The sequence below is a fragment of the Eschrichtius robustus genome, chromosome 14 (genome assembly GCF_028021215.1).
Source record: "Eschrichtius robustus isolate mEscRob2 chromosome 14, mEscRob2.pri, whole genome shotgun sequence".
Classification (NCBI taxonomy): domain Eukaryota; kingdom Metazoa; phylum Chordata; class Mammalia; order Artiodactyla; family Eschrichtiidae; genus Eschrichtius; species Eschrichtius robustus.
Window position 1 is genome coordinate 75972600 of NC_090837.1, and position 20971 is coordinate 75993570.

The 20971-nt window shown below is 44.4% G+C and overlaps 1 protein-coding gene across 1 annotated transcript in view; it reads right to left on the reverse strand.

Annotated features, from left to right (window-relative positions):
* MYO5B (myosin VB) overlaps nucleotides 1-20971 on the reverse strand; it is a 366001-nt gene that overhangs the window by 213650 nt on the left and 131380 nt on the right. Inside the window, exon 2 of the mRNA XM_068562997.1 lies at nucleotides 1773-1883. Within this exon, the coding sequence (XP_068419098.1) occupies nucleotides 1773-1883 (111 nt within the window). The remainder of the gene's footprint in view (nucleotides 1-1772; nucleotides 1884-20971) is intronic.

Below are 20971 nucleotides of genomic sequence, written 5' to 3' on the forward strand. Positions count from 1 at the left end.
CCTACTAATCAATGTATTAATCACCAACCACTGTTAAGTACATGTGAGCAAAGCATAAGACAAGGTCCATTCTCAAGCAGGTCATTACTACCTAGAAAGACAGGACCAAAGAGCTTAGAAGAAGGAAAAACTGTAAGACAGTAAATGATCAAAGGCTAAGTGATGGGGGACAAACTTTCAGTGCTCCTGCAGTTCACAGAGAGGCAATAATCACCCCAGGCCAGGCCTGCTCTGCAGCCCCTCAAACCTGACCCATCCCAAAGCCAAATCTTGATTTTTTTGGCCACTTGGTTCAAAGCCTGTTCATCTCCCAGTCTCCCCTACTGTAAACCCTGCATGCACGACCTGCATCCTCAGCCTCAGGCTGTCCCGTCTGTCCCCTTCTGCAGTGGCTTCCAGGTGCACTGGCCTCCCTTCCTTCCACACTCTCAAAGGGGACACCCTGAGGCCTCGGGGCTTTGGCACACAACTCCTGCCTGGGACGCTCCCCTCGGCCCACCCGGGCCTGAGTCTTCAATGCTGGCTCCTTTCCACAGCCCCTCCCCCGACACCCTCACCTCCGCTCCCTCCTCACTTTCCTCCTGTACCTCGTCTGCTGCTTCCGTGCCTCCTGAAGGCTGCTCAGGCTCTTTCCCATATTTCTGTGTTCACGTTCACTAAGCCCTCCAGCACTGAGCCCCCACGAATGGCAGGGCCACAGCCGATCACCCATAAACCCCCATGTCCAGCGCAGTGCACGCCTTCAAATATGTGTGAAATGCACAAATCACAGGGAAGGGTAGTGACAAAAGGCTCGTGAAAAGGGAAACTGAATCAGACCTTCTAGAAGGGATACCATTTCCTGGTTACTACCTTGTCTTCCTTTTGAGCAAAACCACCTGAAAATCAACTAACGAAAAAACTCTCGGGGCTTCCCTGGTGGCGCAGTGCTTAAGAATCTGCCTGCCAATGCAGGGGACACGGGTTCGAGCCCTGGTCCGGGAAGATCCCACATGCCGCGGAGCAACTAAGCCCATGCGCGACAGCTACTGAAGCCCGCGCTCCTAGAGCCCGTGCTCCACAACAAGAGAAGCCACCGTGATGAGAAGCCCGCGCACCGCAACGAAGAGTAGCTCCCACTCGCCGCAACTAGAGAAAGCCCGTGCGCAGCAACGAAGACCCAACACAGCCAAAAAAAAACAAAAACAAAAACTCTCACTGGAGCAAATAACATGTAATGAGTGCTTACATGCCAGGCACGACTCTAAGTACATGCCACATAGTAACTCATTTTATTCTAAGGAGCTCCCTAGACAAACTATCACCCCCATGTCACAGATGAAGTAATAGGCATAGAAAAATTGCTAACTTGCTCAAGGGCACAAAGCTAGCAAGGGCCAAGCCAGGATCCCAACCCAGGCAGGCTGGGCCCAGAGCCGGTACTCCAACCACTGTACCAGGCACTGGCTCTTATGGCAGGTGGCTCCCCCTCACCTCCCACTGAGCCTCAACCCCACGGAGGGAAGCCTCCTGTGCCCTCCACTCCACGGAGAAGATCCTTGCCTCAGTCACCCGCCATCTCTCAGCTGCTAACACCAATGGGCACTTGTTTGTCATGGGCCATCCACTCAGCAGCTTCATGGTTTAAACTTTCACATACATTACCATCAACAGCAACAAAACGGTTGCCAGGGGCTCAGAAGCTCCAACATGCAGGACACGCTCTAGCCACAATGTAGCATCCAGCCCCACTTAGCAGAGCTCTGCACTCCCACCCCCAGCACTGCACTCACAGTTTCATCTTCCAGTCGGAGCTGGAGGCTCTTCTCGCCCTCCTTGTAGTCCTTGGTTAATTCAGCCGAGCGCCACACTTCATCGGGGTCAGGGATCCAGACCTTTGTGTACTGAAAGATTAAAAGAGAAGAAACTTAGATGCCAAGAGAAGCTTTCAGGTGTGCTCTCTATGAGGGGCCCTCAGGAGAACTTTTAAAGTCATCTGCACACATTTCCCTCCCTTCTCATTTCAAGATACAAGGTGATCCAATACCATGACAAGAGACAACTCACAGGACTGGTTACAGAGGACTCCTTCTAGATCCTAACAGAATGTCACAGATAAATGAAATTCGAATTCTACCAGGGGAATGCCAAGCCTAGATTTGGTTATACCCAGAGTTTTACACCATTATCTCAAAAGGTGGTACAAAATAGCAATGTCAGAGGGAGTGTCTAGTGTGCTGCAAACAAAGATTAAGACTACACATGCAAAACCCAACAAGACAGTGTAGCAAGTCTTCAGAGCTTGGGAATCTCTGCTTTGATATTCTGCATTCAGGGTCAAAGCCATTTTCCTGCAGAAGTGAAAGAAAGTGGTCAGCAAACTGAAACTGTGTTAATATATTCCTGAGTGGTCAGCAATCTCAATTTAGTTGTGCATTCTTTAAGCCACAAACATACCCCCAAATCTCATGCATCCTTCCCCAGCCGCCATCCGGATCGAACATCCGCAAGGTCATTAAGCTGGCCAAATCCTGGCAGGGAAGAACGCAGCCCTTGGTGAGTGGGAGGCACTGTCAATGTCACTCGGGGGCTCTTGGCCCTGACTGCACATTAGAATCACCTGGGAGCCTTGAAAAGACCAATCGGGGTTCACCTCAGACCCACGCAGCATTTGAGGTGACATGAAAGCTCCAAGGTGAGTGTAACGTGCAGCTGGGGAGAACCACGGGTCTGCTGCGCCAAACGGCAGCATCTACTAGTGGCCGTCTCTCTCGGCACCACGCTCCTTACCTCTGTCAGACACATTTTCTCAGTATTTGTCTCATAGGTATGCGATTTCCACAGGGCCTATTTGCTTGAGAAGATGTCTGTGTACACGGGCACATACCCCCCCATTATATATATATATTTTTTTAATTTTTATATATAATTATATTTGTATATTTATATTTATGTATAATCATATATATATATATATATCTATAAAATGGCCACAGAATATTCTTAGCAAAATTAATGCTCCTGAAATGAATAGTTCTTAAGACCAGAGGCCAGCCAGAATGTGTGCTTGGGTCAGCATAACCCACCTCTCCCGTGGAGGGGCAGCAAAGCACAGGCCCTATGGCCAGCCAGTTGCCGACTTGATTTTGGTCCTGCTTTTTTACAGCATTTTGTTCCACGTGATCACTGGCTTTTTTTAAAAGCAAGCCCCGGCCCCTGCTACACTCGTCTCTAATTCAGGATCGAAGAGTGAAAGTCGTGAGGCAAGAGGTTCAGAACACCGGTTAATGGGAAAGCAAACCACCACCAACTTGCATCGCTGATACCCCAGCTCAGGGTACAAAGCCAAAGTCGTTTGTTTTTGGTTTTACAATGAATCAAGTTCACAGGACTGTCTCTCTGCCTCTGAGCCTGCACTACAGCAAGGTATTCCTATATCTTTAAGAGGAAGATACTCTAAACCTTTATAGTATCTGAGTGCTATCGAGTAATACATGAAGAATGTTTGGAAGTAGCTCCAGAGAAAACTGAGTGTTTCAACATTTCTCTCCCTTCAGGTGTTCTAACTTACCTCCTCCTCTACCATTTAAGCCCACCATCCATCCAGCTGTGGGGACTTTGAAGCTCCTGTCCCCCAGCTTCAAGTGAGTGACTTTGCTTAGCCTCGCTACACTCCCCGTCCCTGAGTTAGGCCGCCGGGACTCCCCTTCCAGTCAGAGGGAGGACAGCGCACCCAAGAAGCTCTATTCAAAGCCAAGTCTTCACTCAGTGTAAAGTGGCGTCAGGAAAGGCTCAAGATAACAGAGTGACAAACGAGAGAAGAAGGGGGAAATGCCAACAGGAAGCGAGTGGAGGTGGGGATGTGCGGACGTCATCAAGCTGCGTGATGTACTGGAAGCCAAGGAGCCCAGTCCCAGCTCACACGGGGGCTCCGCTGGCCTTAACCCTGCTGTTCACATGCCTCTCACCGGACAGGTCACTGCACCCAGCACTGGGGAACCTCGTTGCCTGGCTCTGCTGCTGTTTAACTCTCACTCTGGGAGGGTCCATTTACCTTTCTACTTACATAAATCTCTCCTCTCTAAGCAGACTGAAAACACCTGGTAGGCAGACAATTGTCATCTATATTTTCCTAAACCCACACAATCCATCAGAGCATCAGGGGCATAAGGGGACCCTACTGATACTTCAGTTCCTTGCTACTCCAGGTGAGGACCTCAGCCTCACCACTACCTGGGAGCTGGTTAGAAATGCAGAATCTCACACCAACGGCATCGGAATGGGCACACCTAAGTACCTACTGTTCTGCTCCTGCAATATGATCTCACTCTTCCCTGTTTTTGTACACAGGCTAGACTATAGCCCTGGACCAAATCTGGTGTGCCACTTGTTTTTATACAGCCCATGAGTGAAGAATAGTCCTTAAATGGTTAAACAGCTGGGAAAAAAAAATCAAAAGAATGATAATCACATGCTAACACATGAAAACTATACGCGTCAAATTTTGGTGTACGTAAAGTTTTATTGGAACACAAGGACACGTTCTATCTACGTGTTGTCTGTGGCTGCTTCCGCATATCAGTGACAGTTGTAACATAGGCCCTATGGCCCCCAAACCTAAAATATTTACCCTCTGGCCCTTTACAGAAAAGGTTTGCTGCCCTCTACCTTTGAACATGCTGTTTCCTCAGCCTAGAATGTCCTTTCCTCATTGTCTATGTGGGCAGAGTCAAAGTTCCAGCACCGTCTCCTCACTGAACCCTTCCTTCCCTGTGCACTACAGAGGTAGCCCTTCCCAACTCCGGACTGCCGCAATCAACTCTTCTATGATCAACTTTCTTTATGGATTTTGCAGTCATTTCTTTCACGTCAGTTTCCTCTTACTACTTCAAGGTCTTTCAGATACACCATGGGGCATTTCTGTACCCCTGGCATGTAGTAGATGCTCAGGAAATGTTTACTGAGACAGGAATCAGTGAAGAGAGAAGGTGTGTTTATGGGGCACCTGGTTTACACATAAAACACTGTGATAAGCACCATGTAACCAAATATAAACATGAAGATCTATACCCTCACGTTAAGGAACATACAGTCTAGCTGGATAGATAATTCAAATAAAAAATATACTCTAGGGGGAGGTGTGACCAATTTCAAAGGAGAGTAACAGCTATTCAGTGGGGGGGGGGGCAGGCAAGGCAAGAGAAGGGAGGGCAAAGATGGTAAATGCCAACTTAGAGAGGAAACAGGTGACCAGAGTCTCCTACAACGTCTTAAAGGCTAGTGTGCATTACAGATCTGATCAAGCAAGCTTTAGATTCAAATCCAGTAAACATCTGAGTACCCACTCTGTGCTAGATGCTGTCACGTGTCCTCCATCCCCACAATGAAGACACATGTGGACATGCATTGAGATTACAGCAGTTCATTGTTAAACAAGAATGAAGTAAACCCTGTATTGTGATGGTACGGGATGGGTGACATCTGCAGGCAGGCCTCCCCACCTTTACGCTACTTCATAGATTCTTGGCTTAAGGTGCCTATGAGTTACTGAGCAGGGCTGTTCACCCAATGTCACATACGCCGCACTTGAGCTATTTATAGGACTTCCAAGGGCAATTTTAACCACAATCAAGTTTTGCTTTATGTGCTGACTGAGCCAACAAGCCTCTCCACTCAGGCCAAGGAAGATCCACTGCCCCTGTAACCGAGTACAAGGTGGGGCATGATCAGTACAAAGTAAACAGCCAAGAGAACAGACACACAAACTGAGAGGAAGGAGAGATAAGGAACACAGTAGCCAGCAAAGACTTGAGGGAGACATACATGTGGAATCTAAACAACAATACAAATGAGCTTACCTACAAAACAGAAACAGACTCACAAACACAGAAAATAAACTTACTGTTACCAAAGGGGAATGCGGGGAGGTATAAATTGGGAGTATGGGATTTACAGATGCACACTACCATGTATAAAATAGATAAACAACATGGATTTACTGTATAGCACAGGGAACTATATTCAATATCTTATAATAAACTATAATGGAAAAGAATTTTTAAAGTATATATATATATATATATATATATATATATATATATATATATAAAACCAAATCACTTTGCTGTACACCTGAAACTAACACAATATTGTAAATCAACTATACTTCAATTAAACAAAAAAGACTTGAGGGAGGAAGACAGAGGTGATCTGAGCTGTGGAGATGGAAAGAATTTGTGGGTTTCTTTTTATTTATTTTTTCTTAATAGTCATCCATTTTATACACATCAGTGTATGCATGTCAATCCCAATCTCCCAATTCATCACACCACCCCCCTCCACCACTTTCCCGCCTTGGTGTCCATACGTTTGTTCTCTACATCTGTGTCTCAATTTCTGCTCTGCAAACCGGTTCATGTGTACCATTTTCTAGGTTCCACATATATGCGTTAATATACGATATTTGTTTTTCTCTTTCTGACTTACTTCACTCTGTATGACAGTCTCTAGATGCATCCACACCTCTACAAATGACCCAATTTCGTTCCTTTTTATGGCTGAGTAATATTCCATTGTATATATGTACGACATCTTCTTTATCCATTCGTCTGTCGATGGGCAATTAGGTTGCTTCCATGACCTGGCTATTGTAAATAGTGCTGCAATGAACATTGGGGTGCATGTGTCTTTTTGAATTATGGTTTTCTCTGGGTATATGCCCAGTAGTGGGATTGCTGGGTCATATGGTAATTCTATTTTTAGTTCTTTAAGGAACCTCCATACTCTTCTCCATAGTGGCTGTATCAATTTACATTCCCACCAACAGTGCAGGCAGGAGGGTTCCCTTTTCTCCACACCCTCTCCAGCATTTGTTGTTTGTAGATTTTCTGAGGATGCCCATACTAACTGGTGTGAGGTGATACCTCATTGTAGTTTTGATTTGCATTTCTCTAATTAGTGATGTTGAGCAGCTTTTCATGTGCTTCTTGCCCATTTGTATGCCTTCTTTGGAAAATGTCTATTTAGGTCTTCTGCCCATTTTTGGATTGGGTTGTTTGTTTTTTTAATATTGCGCTGCATGAGCTGTTTATATATTTTGGAGATTAATCCTTTGTCCAATGATTCATTTGAAAATATTTTCTCCCATTCAGAGGGTTGTCTTTTTGTCTTGTTTATGGTTTCCTTTGCTGTGCAAAAGCTTTTAAGTTTCATTAGGTCCCATTTGTTTATTTTTGTTTTTATTTTATTTTGTTTTTATTTTTTTTATTTTTATTTTTTTTTACTCTAGGAGGTGGATCAAAAAATATCCTGCTGTGATTTATGTCAAAGAGTGTTCTTCCTATGTTTTCCTCTAAGAGTTTTATAGTGCCCGGTCTTACATTTAGGTCTCTAATCCGGAGATGGAAAGAATTTGTAAGGGAAGGGTTTCCTTTGCAATGATGAAAATGTTCTGCAACTAGATAGACATGGTGGTTGCACAACATTGTGAATGCAGTCAATGCTACTGAACGGTTCATTTAATATTTAATTTTTTGTCATGTGAATTTCACCTCAATTTAAAAAACAAAAACTGTTTTGGTTGCAGATGATGCAAACAGCATCCTGCACACTCTCTCCTGACATGGGTTCTCACTTCTAATATCTGGAAAAGCAGTAAGATAAAATATATTCTTTTAACAGAAAGCCATCATTTCTATGAGCCAGACAGAAACTTTCTACAACCAAGGTTCTGTGTTGCCTCTTCATTTTTTCTCACCTTCAGGGAATTCCTTCAAACAAATCTGACCTCTACCAACTTTCCTGGAGGCAGTAGACTGTAGGAAAGACAAGCTCCCTCACAGAATCCTATTACAGTACTACTCAATTTGTCACTATGCTGTTTTAACAATACTTAATCCCATCATATCAAAGTAAATAAAATAATGTCTGACCTAATTGTCAAAGAAAAACTGATTTTTCTTTGGAAAGAGCCCTGTGTATTAACCGGAGAAGGCAGATGCCTCTCTGAAATGAAATGCATTAGTACTGAGAGCGATTCTCCAGCCGGAGTTCATTTCTCCCAGATCTGCAGCAGGCACAGAGGCAGCTCTGACACACAGCTGGAGGGAGCAGCTGCCTCTGGCACTAGTGCTCAACCCTGGCACAGGGGAGAACCACCTGCGGAGCTTTTAAAGCTTCCCCAGCCAGGCAACCCCTCAGGCCAGTTACATCAATCTCTGGGGGTGGGAACCAGGCAGTGTTTTTTTAAAGCTCCCCAGCTGCATCCAATGTGCAGGCAGGTCTGAAAAGCAGCAGTCCTTGTGGTTTGATTTGGTGACTGATTTGCAGGGCAGCACAGACCCTCATGTGCCCAGAGGCCTCTCCCCACTGGCCTGTGGTCGAACATGAAATTCCAGTCCGAGGATTCTTTATCCTGAGCAGAGCACTACCTGCAGAAAGCCCCTGCTAAAATGTAAGTATAATGCTGAGAAGAGGACAGCATTTACCCATTTATACTAATTATCATGCAGTGCAGTACTGTGGTTAAGTGTGCGGGCTCTAGAGCTAGACAGCCTGGGTAAGAATTCCAACCACCACTCATTAGGTTGGGTAAGGTGATGAATGGGTCTGAGCCTCGGTTTCCTCATTTGAACAATCTGGGCAAAAGTTAGACCAACCTCATGAAGCGTCCTAAGAATTAGATGAAATCCCACAGTATTGGTACTGTACACATTAGGCAGTAGTGACAGTGGTGATGATATTAGACACTGTGCCGTCTAGAAGGCAGGATCCTCCTGGGATCCTGCAGACGATTAGGGAACGGAAAACAAACCCTAGGTGTTCCATGTTACTGGGATCCTTTAGATGTCCTGCAAGTCATCATACATAGGTAGCCATGCTTTGCCTTAAAATCAGTAACTGGATCTAGACTACTTCAACCTCAAAACCCTGAGAGGAGTGACTCTCAACGCTGGCTGGCATTTAAGAATTATCTGCAGATCCTTAAAAAAAAAAAAAAAAAAGACCAAATGCCCATGTCCCACACTTGAATAATTAAGATTAAGTCTGAGAGTAGGCCCCAAGCACTGTACTTTCTTTTTACGCTTTCCAAGTGATGAATGCGCCATCAGAGTTAAAATCACTGTTTCAGAGTGAGCCTCAGAACCAAAGTGGACTTCAGGGAAAAGAGAATAGGAACATTGGAAACATTCACTCCATAGAATTATTAATAATGCCACCTCCATAATCTTACACTAATATATGTAATTTAATCATTTCATCTTAGTTTTAAAACTGAATTAAGATGAGCAGGGTTATCACTAATATTTCACAAAGAAGAAACTTGAGGGTAAAACATACTGGACAATTTGCCAAAGTTCACAGTGAAGAGCCAAGTTCAGGGCAGAATCAAAGAGAAGATCTCAGACTCTAAGTCCTCCACTGCCTCCCCCCACCCATGGAGGAATACTGACTTTCTTACAGCAGCCCAGGTCCCACTGAGTACGTATTTTATACAGTTAAAGTGTCTTATAATCACACATGAAAAAAGTGCAAACACCCATTGACAATGACCTGCCAAGTTAAGCCACTAAGTAGTTTTGGAGTTAAGAATCAGACTGAAGTTTTAGTCACAATGTAGTCTTTTTTTTTTTTAATGAAAGCCACTATCTAATCTTTTTTTTTTTTTTAAAGATTTATTTTATTGATTAATTGATTGATTGATTGATTGCTATGTTGGGTCTTCGTTTCTGTGCTAGGGCTTTCTCTAGTTGCGGCAAGTGGGGGCCACTCTTCATCACGGTGCGCGGGCCTCTCACTATCGTGGCCTCTCTTGTTGCGGAGCACAGGCTCCAGACGCGCAAGCTCAGTAGTTGTGGCTCACGGGCTCAGTCACTCCGCGGCATGTGGGATCTTCCCAGACCAGGGCTCGAACCCGTGTCCCCTGCATTAGCAGGCAGATTCTCAACCACTGCGCCACCAGGGAAGCCCCACAATGTAGTCTTGACTTGAAGCAAGGCAGTCTGGGCACAGACCCCCGGGAATGGATGAGAGGGAACCCCACAGCCTAACCTGGTGACTCACTGGATAAACTGCCTGCCCATTCCTACCTGTGTTTAGGGGACAAAGAGCAGGCAAACTGTCGGCCTTATTCACGGCTGTACCCCAGCACTGACATGACGTCATGGTTAGCAGGAACTCAAATCTCTGCTCTATGATTGAAAGCAAGGCTCTGGTTAGGGGTGGGAGGGGAGTCCTTTTGACTCCAGAGAAACAGAGAAACCAGTCAATAGATTTACTCAGGGCGTGAATTTTGTTCTAGAACTCATTTGGAGAAGATGCAAGATCAAGTTGGTCAACCTCTCTCCCTCAAGGAGCACAGAAGCCACCGAATTTCTCCGTACAGGACCAGTCTGAGATCCAGCACAGAGGAGCATCAACAAACAACAGTGCTTCCCAGCACTGTTACAAGTAAGTGGACAGGCTGTGGGTTTCAAGGGAAAACATAATTGTGAAAAGGTAAGGAGGTGAGACCTGGAACTCAGATGCAACCCAAGGCAGGAAGGATCACACACAGCAAAAGGACAGCAAGCTGCTTCCCCAACCTTGCCCAAGTCCAGCTACAAAGTGCTAGGACGGCAGGCTGAGAACCACAGTGCTAAGAGACTACAAGACCCTCTAGGCCAAAAATCATGTGTCCCTTATTAAAAATGGGGCTATTCATAGCTCAGTTCTTTAGTGAGGTTAGGAAGACACCTAAACGCTTCTCCAAAATGTCATAAGTGATCCTCTGTGGGGGTAAGTGTCCATTTTGAAGCTTCTCCTGCTGAAGCAACAGTTCTTGGAGGGAAAAGAAAGACAACACACTTCCCTAAGCCGACAGTTTCATTTCAGCACCATCACAAGAGCAGGTTCCCCAGTGGTGTGGTGCCTGGCAGGGTACTGCCGTGTTGTAGGAACTATGAAGACACCTTACCCAACTGCCCTTCTAGCAGGAGGTCACATTTCATTCTTTTGCATGTGAAGAGTCTGGAGGACAAAGACTAGGCCTTTTACCACATCCGAGCAGAACCTCCCGCAATCCTCTGCACATCTACTGAAGTCTGAAGATCATGTTCATGGACCCAGATACCAACTGCATCCTGAACCCAGTGGTGGTGATGAGTCCCCCAAATCTGGGGGGCCAAAGTCAAGAACATCTCCAGCAGCATGTTGCTGGGCATCTTCCCTTCCCACTGAGTGGGCTCCCGCTATGGGAGACACGTGAGCAGGAGGTTAAGATGCAGGTATCAGGTACTAGCCTCAACCCCCATCACAGGCTGTTTCCTCATCTGTAGAGTGGAGAAATATCTTCCGTATTACAGTTGCTGTTAGGATTAAATGAAATGAAACATTTAGCACAGCATCTGTCACAGAAGTTATTGTTACTGTGGCAGGAACTTGGGCCCTGGGATAGAGACACGGAGAACTCCCTGTAGGAGAGCACAGACACAACCAAATAATCCCAACAGAACCACATGCACAGAAAGCGTCATGGGAACATAGAAGCTCACGCCTTCCAACTTCCTGAGTTAGTTACCTCCTCCTCCCCCCAGCACCAAGGCCAGCCTCCTGGTTTCCCCGTTTACTCATTCCCATTAAAGGCTTCCTGGACCAGTAATAACCTTCCTTTTTCCCCAGATGCTCTGCTCTGGGAAGCTCCCTATAACTTACAGCCAGAGGGAATTATATGTAAATATTCTGTTTGTCCAGAGCCGAGAAGTAACTGAAAATCCATGTACAATTCTGGGCCAATGAGGTAGGTTCCTGAGGCCCCACCCAGAACTCTTCCAAACTTGTTCCATGTCCTTTCCTAAACGAGAGAACCAAGCTAGTCCAAATGCCAGGAAGAACTTTAACTTAATGCAGAGAGATTGGGATAGCAAAAAGCCACTCAGCATCCTTGGGGTAAAAAGGATAGAACAAAACCAGAGAAATGAGCTTTATTCTATAACATATAAAGTGCACAGTTAAACAGCAAAGTTATAATAAAACCCAACACTTCCTGTCATTTAAACGAAACAAAAGTCAAATATACCAAAAAGGAAGGTCCATCAACCTATTTCCTGTACTGACCATTACATCGTATTTTTTATATTTGCTATCTTATGTGCTTATAGCACTATGTCATCTCAACCCAGTCTTCTGAGGAGAGATTCAACTCTTTCTGATATCTGATTACATCATCAGTCACAATTACATCTTAATCCACATTCTATATCTGCTAATGCAGACCCAAGTCTCCATGTGGCTGGTGAAACAATTTACCTGTTTACTGCCCTGCAGATGTTAACAGAATAAGCAGTTATGTCCTTAAGTGACAAATGGACAAGATGGGAGGCGCTTGGTGTTCAGAGAGCATCGCTGAGTCATTTTATCCATCCAGTTTATACCAGCAGCACATGTGTTTGACGGAAGCTACAGTGATATCAGAGGCTTAGAAATAGCCATAAAGCAATGCGTTAATTTTGAAGTTTTGGAAAGACCACTGAAATTTCCCTATTTAAAAAGGGTATGTTGATGGCAAGCTAGTTTTGTAAGCCTGCAATGTTAAATCCATTTAACCTGCTACTAAAGAAGCTAGAAAAGATTTACTCAAAGCTAGTACATTTCATGCAGCTAAATATATGTCTGAATCTTCTCAAGAAGCTAAAGCTTTGTTGGAATTTGTTGGAACATGACTACTGCTCCTAGACTGTGGACTCTCCCTGTACAGGGCAAATTAGTATGTAAATTAAATACTCCATAATCATATTATTACAAATCTTTAAGTCACTTAAGACAGTTTTCCAGAGCACACCATCTTCATTTCCACCTAAGCTCTTTGAAATACCTCAACTTTTAAAATCCATATATGATGCCATCACTGGGCAGTTGTTTTCCTCCTTCCTGCAGGTATATACTCCTGATCTCCACAGTCGAAGACTACTATATTGTTTTTCCCAAAGAAACAGTCTTAATAGTTTACACTCACCACAATGCTTATTAGCAAGTCACAGTCCTAGAAATATTCACCAAGGCAAAGTTAAGTTTGTTTGCTTCCATTTTTTTAATTTAAACCCTGTTCCATTAATAGACCTCTCTAAGAAACCAAAATCAGCACTGACTGAAGTCATTTCAGGCTAAGCTAGCTTCTGCAAACAGAACTTCACTGATCAAAAATAAATAACTGAGAAAGCATTGGGACACTACTCTTTTCTGAAGAAAACGTCTGCTCTTGCTTTGTCTTTAAGAGATCATCTATCTTAGAACTTAAATGCCTTACACACTTGCATTTGGGACTCAAGCCAGCTCCCAACCTTCCTTTCCCAGGATAAAGCATTCTGGCCTTCCTGTCACTAGTATTCAAACACTTCATCTTTGAGTCTATTCAGTAAATATTCTTCAACTGGGACATGTCCCCCATAAGCTACAAGGCCCCCCGACCAGAACACAGACTCTAGTCCATTCATTCATCCATCAGTATTTACTGAACACCTGCCACACGACAGGCACTGTGCAAGGTGCCGGGACACAGAAAAAAAAGACATGTCCCTATCTTCAAGGATGTCAGACCACATTATGCAATTAGTCCACTGCAATGGTCATAACTGCTTGGACAGCACAGACATTCACAGCATGTAGCTGGGGGCCCTAACCTACTCTGGGTCATCAGGAAAGGCTTTGTTGAAAGAGCAAGATTCAAGCTGAATCCTAGATGGCCAAGGAGCTGGCTAGACATACTGAGGAGGGAGGAGTGTTCTAGGCTGAGAGGTTATCTGTGTGACAAGCCTGGAACAGGAAGGAATAGTGCTTACTGAAGGACGAAAGAAGGCCAGTCTGGGTGGGACACAGTGCAGGAGGAAAGGGCTCAAAATGACGCTGGGGAAAGATGCAGAAGGTGCTGGGGAGCCGCATTTTTTTTTATATCATCCACGGCCAATGCAAGGGTTTTACACATGAGGAGGTAGTCCCATTTGTTTATTTTTACTTCTGCTTCCCTTGCCTAAACAGACATATCCAAAAGAATATTGCTAAGACCAACGTCCAGGAACGTACTGCCTATGTTTTCTTCTAAAAGTTTTATGGTTTCAGGTCTTCAATTTATGTTTTTAAACCATTTTGAATTATTTTTGTGCATGGTGTGACATCAAAATAAAAAGCTTTTGCATAGCAAAGAAAACTATCAACAAAACAAAAAGGCCACCCACTGAATAGGAGAAAATATTTGCACACAATATATCCGATAAGGGGTTAATATCCAAAATATACAAAGAACTCATACAACTCAACATCAAAAAAACAACCTAATTAAAAAACGGGCAGAGGATCTGAATAATCATTTTCCCAAGGAAGACATACAGATGACCAAGAGGCACATAAAATGATGCTCAATATCACTAATCATCAGGGAAATATGAATCAAAGCCACAATGAGATATCAACTCACACCTGTCAGAATGGCTATCAACAAAAAAGACAACAAATAACAAATGCTGTCGAGGATGTAGAGAAAAGGAAACCCACATGCAGTATAGGTGGGAATGTAAACTGGTGCAGCCACTGTGGAAAACAGTACGGAGATTCCTCAAAAAATTAAAAATAGAATTACCACATGATCCAGCAATTCTACTCCTGGGTATCTATCCAAAGAAAATGAAAACACTAATTCAAAAAGATATGTGCGCCCCTATGTTCACTGCAGCATTATTTACATTTGCCAAGATATGGAAGCAACCTAAATGCCCGTCAACAGATGAATAGATAAAGAAGATGTGGCACGTGTATACACAATGGAATATCACTCAGCCACAAAGAGAATGAAATCTTGCCATTTGCAACAAGATGGATGGACCCAAAGGATATTATGCTAAGTGAAATAAGTCAGAGAAAGACCAATACTGTATGATTTCACTTATATGTGGAATCTAAAAAACAAAGCAAATGAACAAACAAAACAGATATAGCATTATAGACACAAAGAACAAACAGAGAGGAGGGGATGGGGGGAGGAAAGAAATAGCTGAGGAAGATTAAGAGATACAAACTTCCAGTTACAAAATAAATGAGTCACAGGTATGAAATACACAGTGTGGTGAATATAGTCAATAACTATGTAATATCTTTGTATGGTGACAGATGGTAACTACACTTATCATGGTGATCATTTTGAAATGTATAGAAATATCGAATCACTGTGTTATGTAACAGGAACTAACATAATGTTGTAGGTCAATCACACTTCAAAAACAAACTCACAGAAAAAGAGATTTGTGGTTATCAGAGGAGGGGTGTTGAGAGGAGGGGGAATTGGATAAAGGCAGTCAAGAGGAACAAACGTCCAGTTATAAGATAAATAAGTACTAGGGATATAATGTACGACATAACACTGCTGTAGGTTATATATGAAAGTTGTTAAGAGAGTAAAGCCTAAGTTTCAGCACAAGAAAAAATTTTAATTTTTTCTGTGTCTTTAATTTTGTATCTATGCGATGATGGATGTTCACTAAACTTATAATCACCGCATGATGTATGTAAATCAAAGCATTATGCCGTATACCTCAAACTTATACAATGCTGTACGTCAACTATATCTCAGTAAAACTGGAAGAAAAAAAAAGATCAGTACTTATAGATTGGTATATAAGGAAAAAGAATCCTCCGTATGAGAGTGTAGTTAAATCTTCCAACGTGCCTTTCCCTTGGTCTTCACATGAGCGCTCACGAAGAACACAAAATCAACAACACCATTTATCCTGTCCCTCACCCCAAATAAACCGTCCTTGAAATTCTACCCCTGGGAGTTCCTATTACTTCAGTCACTCAGTACTTCCTCATTCCATACTGCTAAGCTGCCATTTCCACCAGTCTCTTTTTTAGTGATACACTTATTCAGCTTTTGAATCTTCTTTATTCATTTATTATTCTATTTCATTCTCAACCACGTCACCCAATCTTTTCCACTGTGTTTTGCCATGTGGAGCTTATTTGCAGTTTCAGAGAGTTGAGTGGAAAAGTCTGACACTAAGAATGAAGAGGGGATGTTCAATCTGGTATATCAGCAAACGGGCGCAGTAATAGCATCTAAACTTCTGAGACCTCAGGAGAGAGGGAGAAATTGTTCCAGAACCAACAGATGCATACTGAGTAGCAGCCATGAAACTGCTTGTGACTTTAGAGCTAGGAAGTTAAGTGGGTATCTGCTGTTTAAGTCACCATTAACCGAAGTCCTGACAATGATGTCTCTGCTTTCCACCCTGGTTCTGAGAGGAATCACTGAGCAGCCATCATCAATAATGCATCCTGCCTATTTGGAACGGAAACATTCTTTGACGAGTTCTATCCGCTGTTAATATCAAACAAATCTACTGTGGGATAGCCACAGATTCTCTATGATGATCATGGCTAACTCATTTCCTCTATGTCGAAGGACTGCATTTTAGGGACCAATTCGGATGCAGTTTTATACTGAAATGTCACTTCTGGTCCAGCTGAAAAGTGAGTCTGCAGCTTGAAAGAACTGCTGACCTGACCCTATGTTACTAACCAGAGAAAACTTAGGAGAGTTTTAGAAAAGGGAGTGAAGGAAAGATGCGGTTGGTATGAAATGCCCCGTTTATATGCTCTATTCTTAAGGATTACGGGTGGGAAAGGTTCATCTCAAGTATAAAATGAGAGAATGTGGGTCATCTTCTCAATCTAAAACTCCTCCCTGCCCCCAAACAGGTATCATCATGAAAAACCATTTGAGGAGGAGGTATGAAATGAGTGAGGGGACCAATGGTGAGGGGACCAGTGGTACTTCCTGTTCAATCTGTACATGGGTAATCCATTGTTGGAGCTAATTTTGGATGTAGAAGTGGAAGGCTTTGCCTGCTGCCACTTCAACTCACCTGATCAGCATTAATATACCATCAGGTGAGTGGTGCTGCTTGGAAAGGCTGTTGTTGAGGGTCTGAGTTATCGTTGCTACTATTAATAACACAGTGACCCATAGGGGAAGGTGACAAAGAAGTACTCCAGTCTTGCTGGCACTTTGTGCCTTACCAAGTATACCATAACGTGTTCTAGAAAAGTTATGTGTACAACATTTTAAAATTGGAAACATTTTAAACCTAGAGTTGCCTAGAAACTCTGGGGCAACATGAGTAAGTCCCATTCTTCAACAAAATTCTTACTTGCATACAAATGTCTTACATAATAGAAAACCAACAAGCTTTTGGCAAATGCATTAGTGGATTAATGGTTGGTACTGAAATAGGTGTGCAAACTCTGTTTTCACAGGTATACATCCCAGGTCTTAAAGCAGGTACACATGCAAGGTGTTCAATCATCCAGGTTCCAGGCAAAGCCCGAGTCACACCGTATTCTTTCCAGTACCATATAGGTGTTAAAATAGGGATGCATCCCAGGTCTACAGCTCTAGCCTTTCCCAGTGGCCCGACCACGTCCCTGGTTCCAGGGCCTTCTTGGAGACCCAGCACAGCACAGATGAGGGCCTGAGGAAACATAAGAACCAGAACAACCAAAACTCCAACAAAGGTAACTGAGGCAAGCAGTCCCCACCTTAGATGAGCTGAAAATGTCCAAAAGGAGAGAAAAGGAAAGAAAAGCAATCACCCTGGTTCTGGACACAGGCTGAGTCACAGTTATTCTTTCCAAGACAGCCGAGAACCCAGAGCTGGAAATGTCCAGCAAAAGGCACTTGTGTCTGGGGCGGACAATGTGCTGGTCTGGTAGCAGAGTACAAAGGGGCACGGACCTCCCTCAGCAACCAAACAGCAGAACTGTCTTGGACAAATCATTCAAAGCTCCAAGCCTTGGTTTCCTCAATAAGTAGGCTGAACTAAAAAGCACTAAACACTATGCTGCATTTATCGTTCCATCACCTTCCTGCTTCCCAGTAAGAGGGCTGCCTATGGGAAAAATCAGCCTCCATTACATCCAGGGAAAGATCATGGTTTGTGGTTCAACAGAAGGGCCTCCCTCTGATCACAAAGACTATAGGAGGCCATCAGTTCAGTGTTTTGTTTTTAGGTAAATAAAGTTCTCTCCTTATTTAGCAAAGAAGGCAAACAAGGCCCCCAGAAAAATCTGTGTCTAGCCCAAGAGCACACTGCTCTCTAGAGTTAAAAGTGTCCCGGGAACCAACAGGGAACAAGGGAAACACGAAGAGTTCCCTGGTAAAAACTAATCGCGAGATATTTAAAATAGACCACTTATTGGCCCTTCCTCCCCTGCTGTATCCACCATCTGCCTGGGTTTAACACAGCACCTTCATATTTTGGTTGACGCTTAGTTCTAGAGTCTGTTTTACTGCTGACAGAAGGATGAAGAACAGCATCATGTTAGGACAGAGTTCCACCACTCACAGCTGCGATGTTGATCACCAAGATGCGAGCAAATGTCTGCCTGCCAAATGCCAACATTCCATCGCACATTCAAGGGCTTCATGAGCTTAACAAAGCCCAGCCTCATTCTCCGCTAGCCCACAGCTGGACAAGGCATCCGTGATCTCCTCCCTTTCCTTCTGTGTCTTGTGTAATCTCATCCCCACTGCCCTCGCTCCTAAGCATGTACAGAGAGAAAACAACTGTTCATTTAGAAAGTGTTCTGCTGTTTTCAAAGGGCTTTCACAAAGGTGAAGTCTTAGAATTCCACGAGATAGAGGCACAGGTGGTCTCAGACACATTTTACAGAGGAAGAACACCGAGATCCAGGGATGTTAAGGGACTAGGCCAACTCAGGCCCCTAAAAAAGAACAGACCCAGCAACAGAGCTGACTCCCCAACCAGGGCTCCTTCCACCCCTCCAAGCCATACCCAATATTCAAAGCCTAATTAAGGAATCCCAGTCAAGACCTGTTAGCTCAACCCCATTTGTTCAGGCACCTAGAACATGCCAGACACTGTTGACAGCTCCCTTGAATTCAGCACATCCTCTCAATTCCTGCTCTGCGGCCTTAGTTCAGGACTTCGACTTTTTTGTGAAACATTACAATCTACTTTTGATTGGTCTGCCTGACTCCAATCTCCCAACTCCAGCTGATTTTCTAGGCTGCTTGCTTCTGGAGCAGCAGTTCTCAAGAGGGGTTAGGGGGTAAACGTGTCCCAAGGGGACATCTGGCAACGCCTTGAGACATTTTTGGTGGTCCCTCTGGGGTGGGGGGGAGAGGGTGCTGTTAGCTTCTAGTAGGTAGAGGCCAGGGATGTTACTACAGTGCCCAGGACCGCACCCGCCAACGAAAGGGATGTAGCCTGAAACAACAACAGTGCCAAGGCTGAGAACGTTTGTTCTACAGTTATCACCCTTAAAAAATATACCCCCCCCCATGAAGTCATCCCCCTGCTTTAAAATGTCCATGCTGTTTACAGGATAAAGTTCATATTCAGATGGTTCGCAATCTGGCGCAAACAACTCTCCCGGCCACACCCCGACCCTCCCCCGCACCTTTCCCGCACTTCAGCCTCACTAACCTTGTGTTTCCAAATACCGCGCGAGTTTTCCTGCTCTGTTTTTTCCTCTGCCTCAAATGTCTTCCTCCCCTCCTCCACCTTCCCCACTGCTATTCACCTTTAAGGTCCAGCTTAAATCTTACCCTCCTTGTTGAGTCTTTTTGCTCCTGCTGACCTAAGGGGTCCCTCTCTGTGTTTTCACTGTAACAGCCTTTAAATGTACTACATTCACTTGTATAGGTGTTTCCCTTCCCTCTGGCATAGAAATAAAATGTCATTTATCTTCCGTGCCATGCACATAGGATAGCGCCTGGAAACTATTTCAGTACGTGCTGGATGAATGGATGAACCCTAGCACTGTATATTCCTGATTCTCATAGCACGAAACTAGAGCTTCTCTCCTGCCAGGAACACTACATATAGTCCTATCTAAATAACTTATCAGCTCAGGGCCGTCACCAGCTTGAGAACGTCTGGGCACGAGGAAGAGCAGCTCTGTCTTCGAACTCCAGCGCTGAGGTCTGACGACTCTGCACTTCTCTCTGCAGAGTTAGCACAACCAGAGCTCCTGTAACTTCTTAGGTCTAATCTGTCAGAACTGGTTCTGTGGGAATTTCTGGCCCCTGCAGATAGATCAGACAGCTCTGATGCAATGTGTGTGTAAATGCACTGTTTTGTGTTTCTCTAAAGCTAAATGGAAGAACACGGAAAGCAGGATCCTTAGCAGGTCCACCCGCTGTAAGGGAGCATCCAAGGGACATTCCACGAAGTCCCAGACTCCTGCCCTGTCTGTTAACAAGGGACAAATCAACACTGACATCCAGAGTGCACTGCATCACACAGGCTATCAATCCATCTTCCATACTGAGGAATAAGCCATCCCCACAAGGCTTGGCCTGAAGGGAAAGAGAAGTAACTAGAAGTCCTCAAGGTCTCCTTGGAACCCCTCAAAACCTCTCCATGGGCTCCAGAAAACACTGATCTCAGCCCTGCAGGAGCAGATGCTATGAAGGAAAGGCAGGCTGTGACTGCCGGGGGAAAATACAGCAAACACACGCTTGTAGCTTATGTAACCAGAAACCATTACAAAAGAAAAAAGGTTAAATAGTGCTTAGCACTTGCCTCTGACCTGTGTGGAAAGAGGAAAGAGGCCACAGTCCAGCAAGGCTCTCACAAGCTTCAGGGATTCAGTCCGAAGTCTGTGGAGCATTGTAAGCTGGTGGGAGAGCAGCACAGCCTACGTAGGTGCCAACAGTAGACAGTGAATGGTCTGGTGCTCAGGGAGTAGGGTCTGAAAGAAGGTTGGAAATGGGAGTTGGTAGTCTGAATGCTGGTCCCAGCCCTGTCACTAACTGCTGTGTGACCACAGCCACGTCCTTCCCAAGGAAAGCCCGCTTCCTCTTCATTTTCCTTATTTGTAAGAACTGCCCATCCAACTGCACGAGGCTGTCAAAGGAGAAAAACTCCAGATATTAAACCCCTCACGTGGGCAGAAGATGACACTGCCAGGCACGCCATGGGAAGGAAGTCTTCTAAGGCAT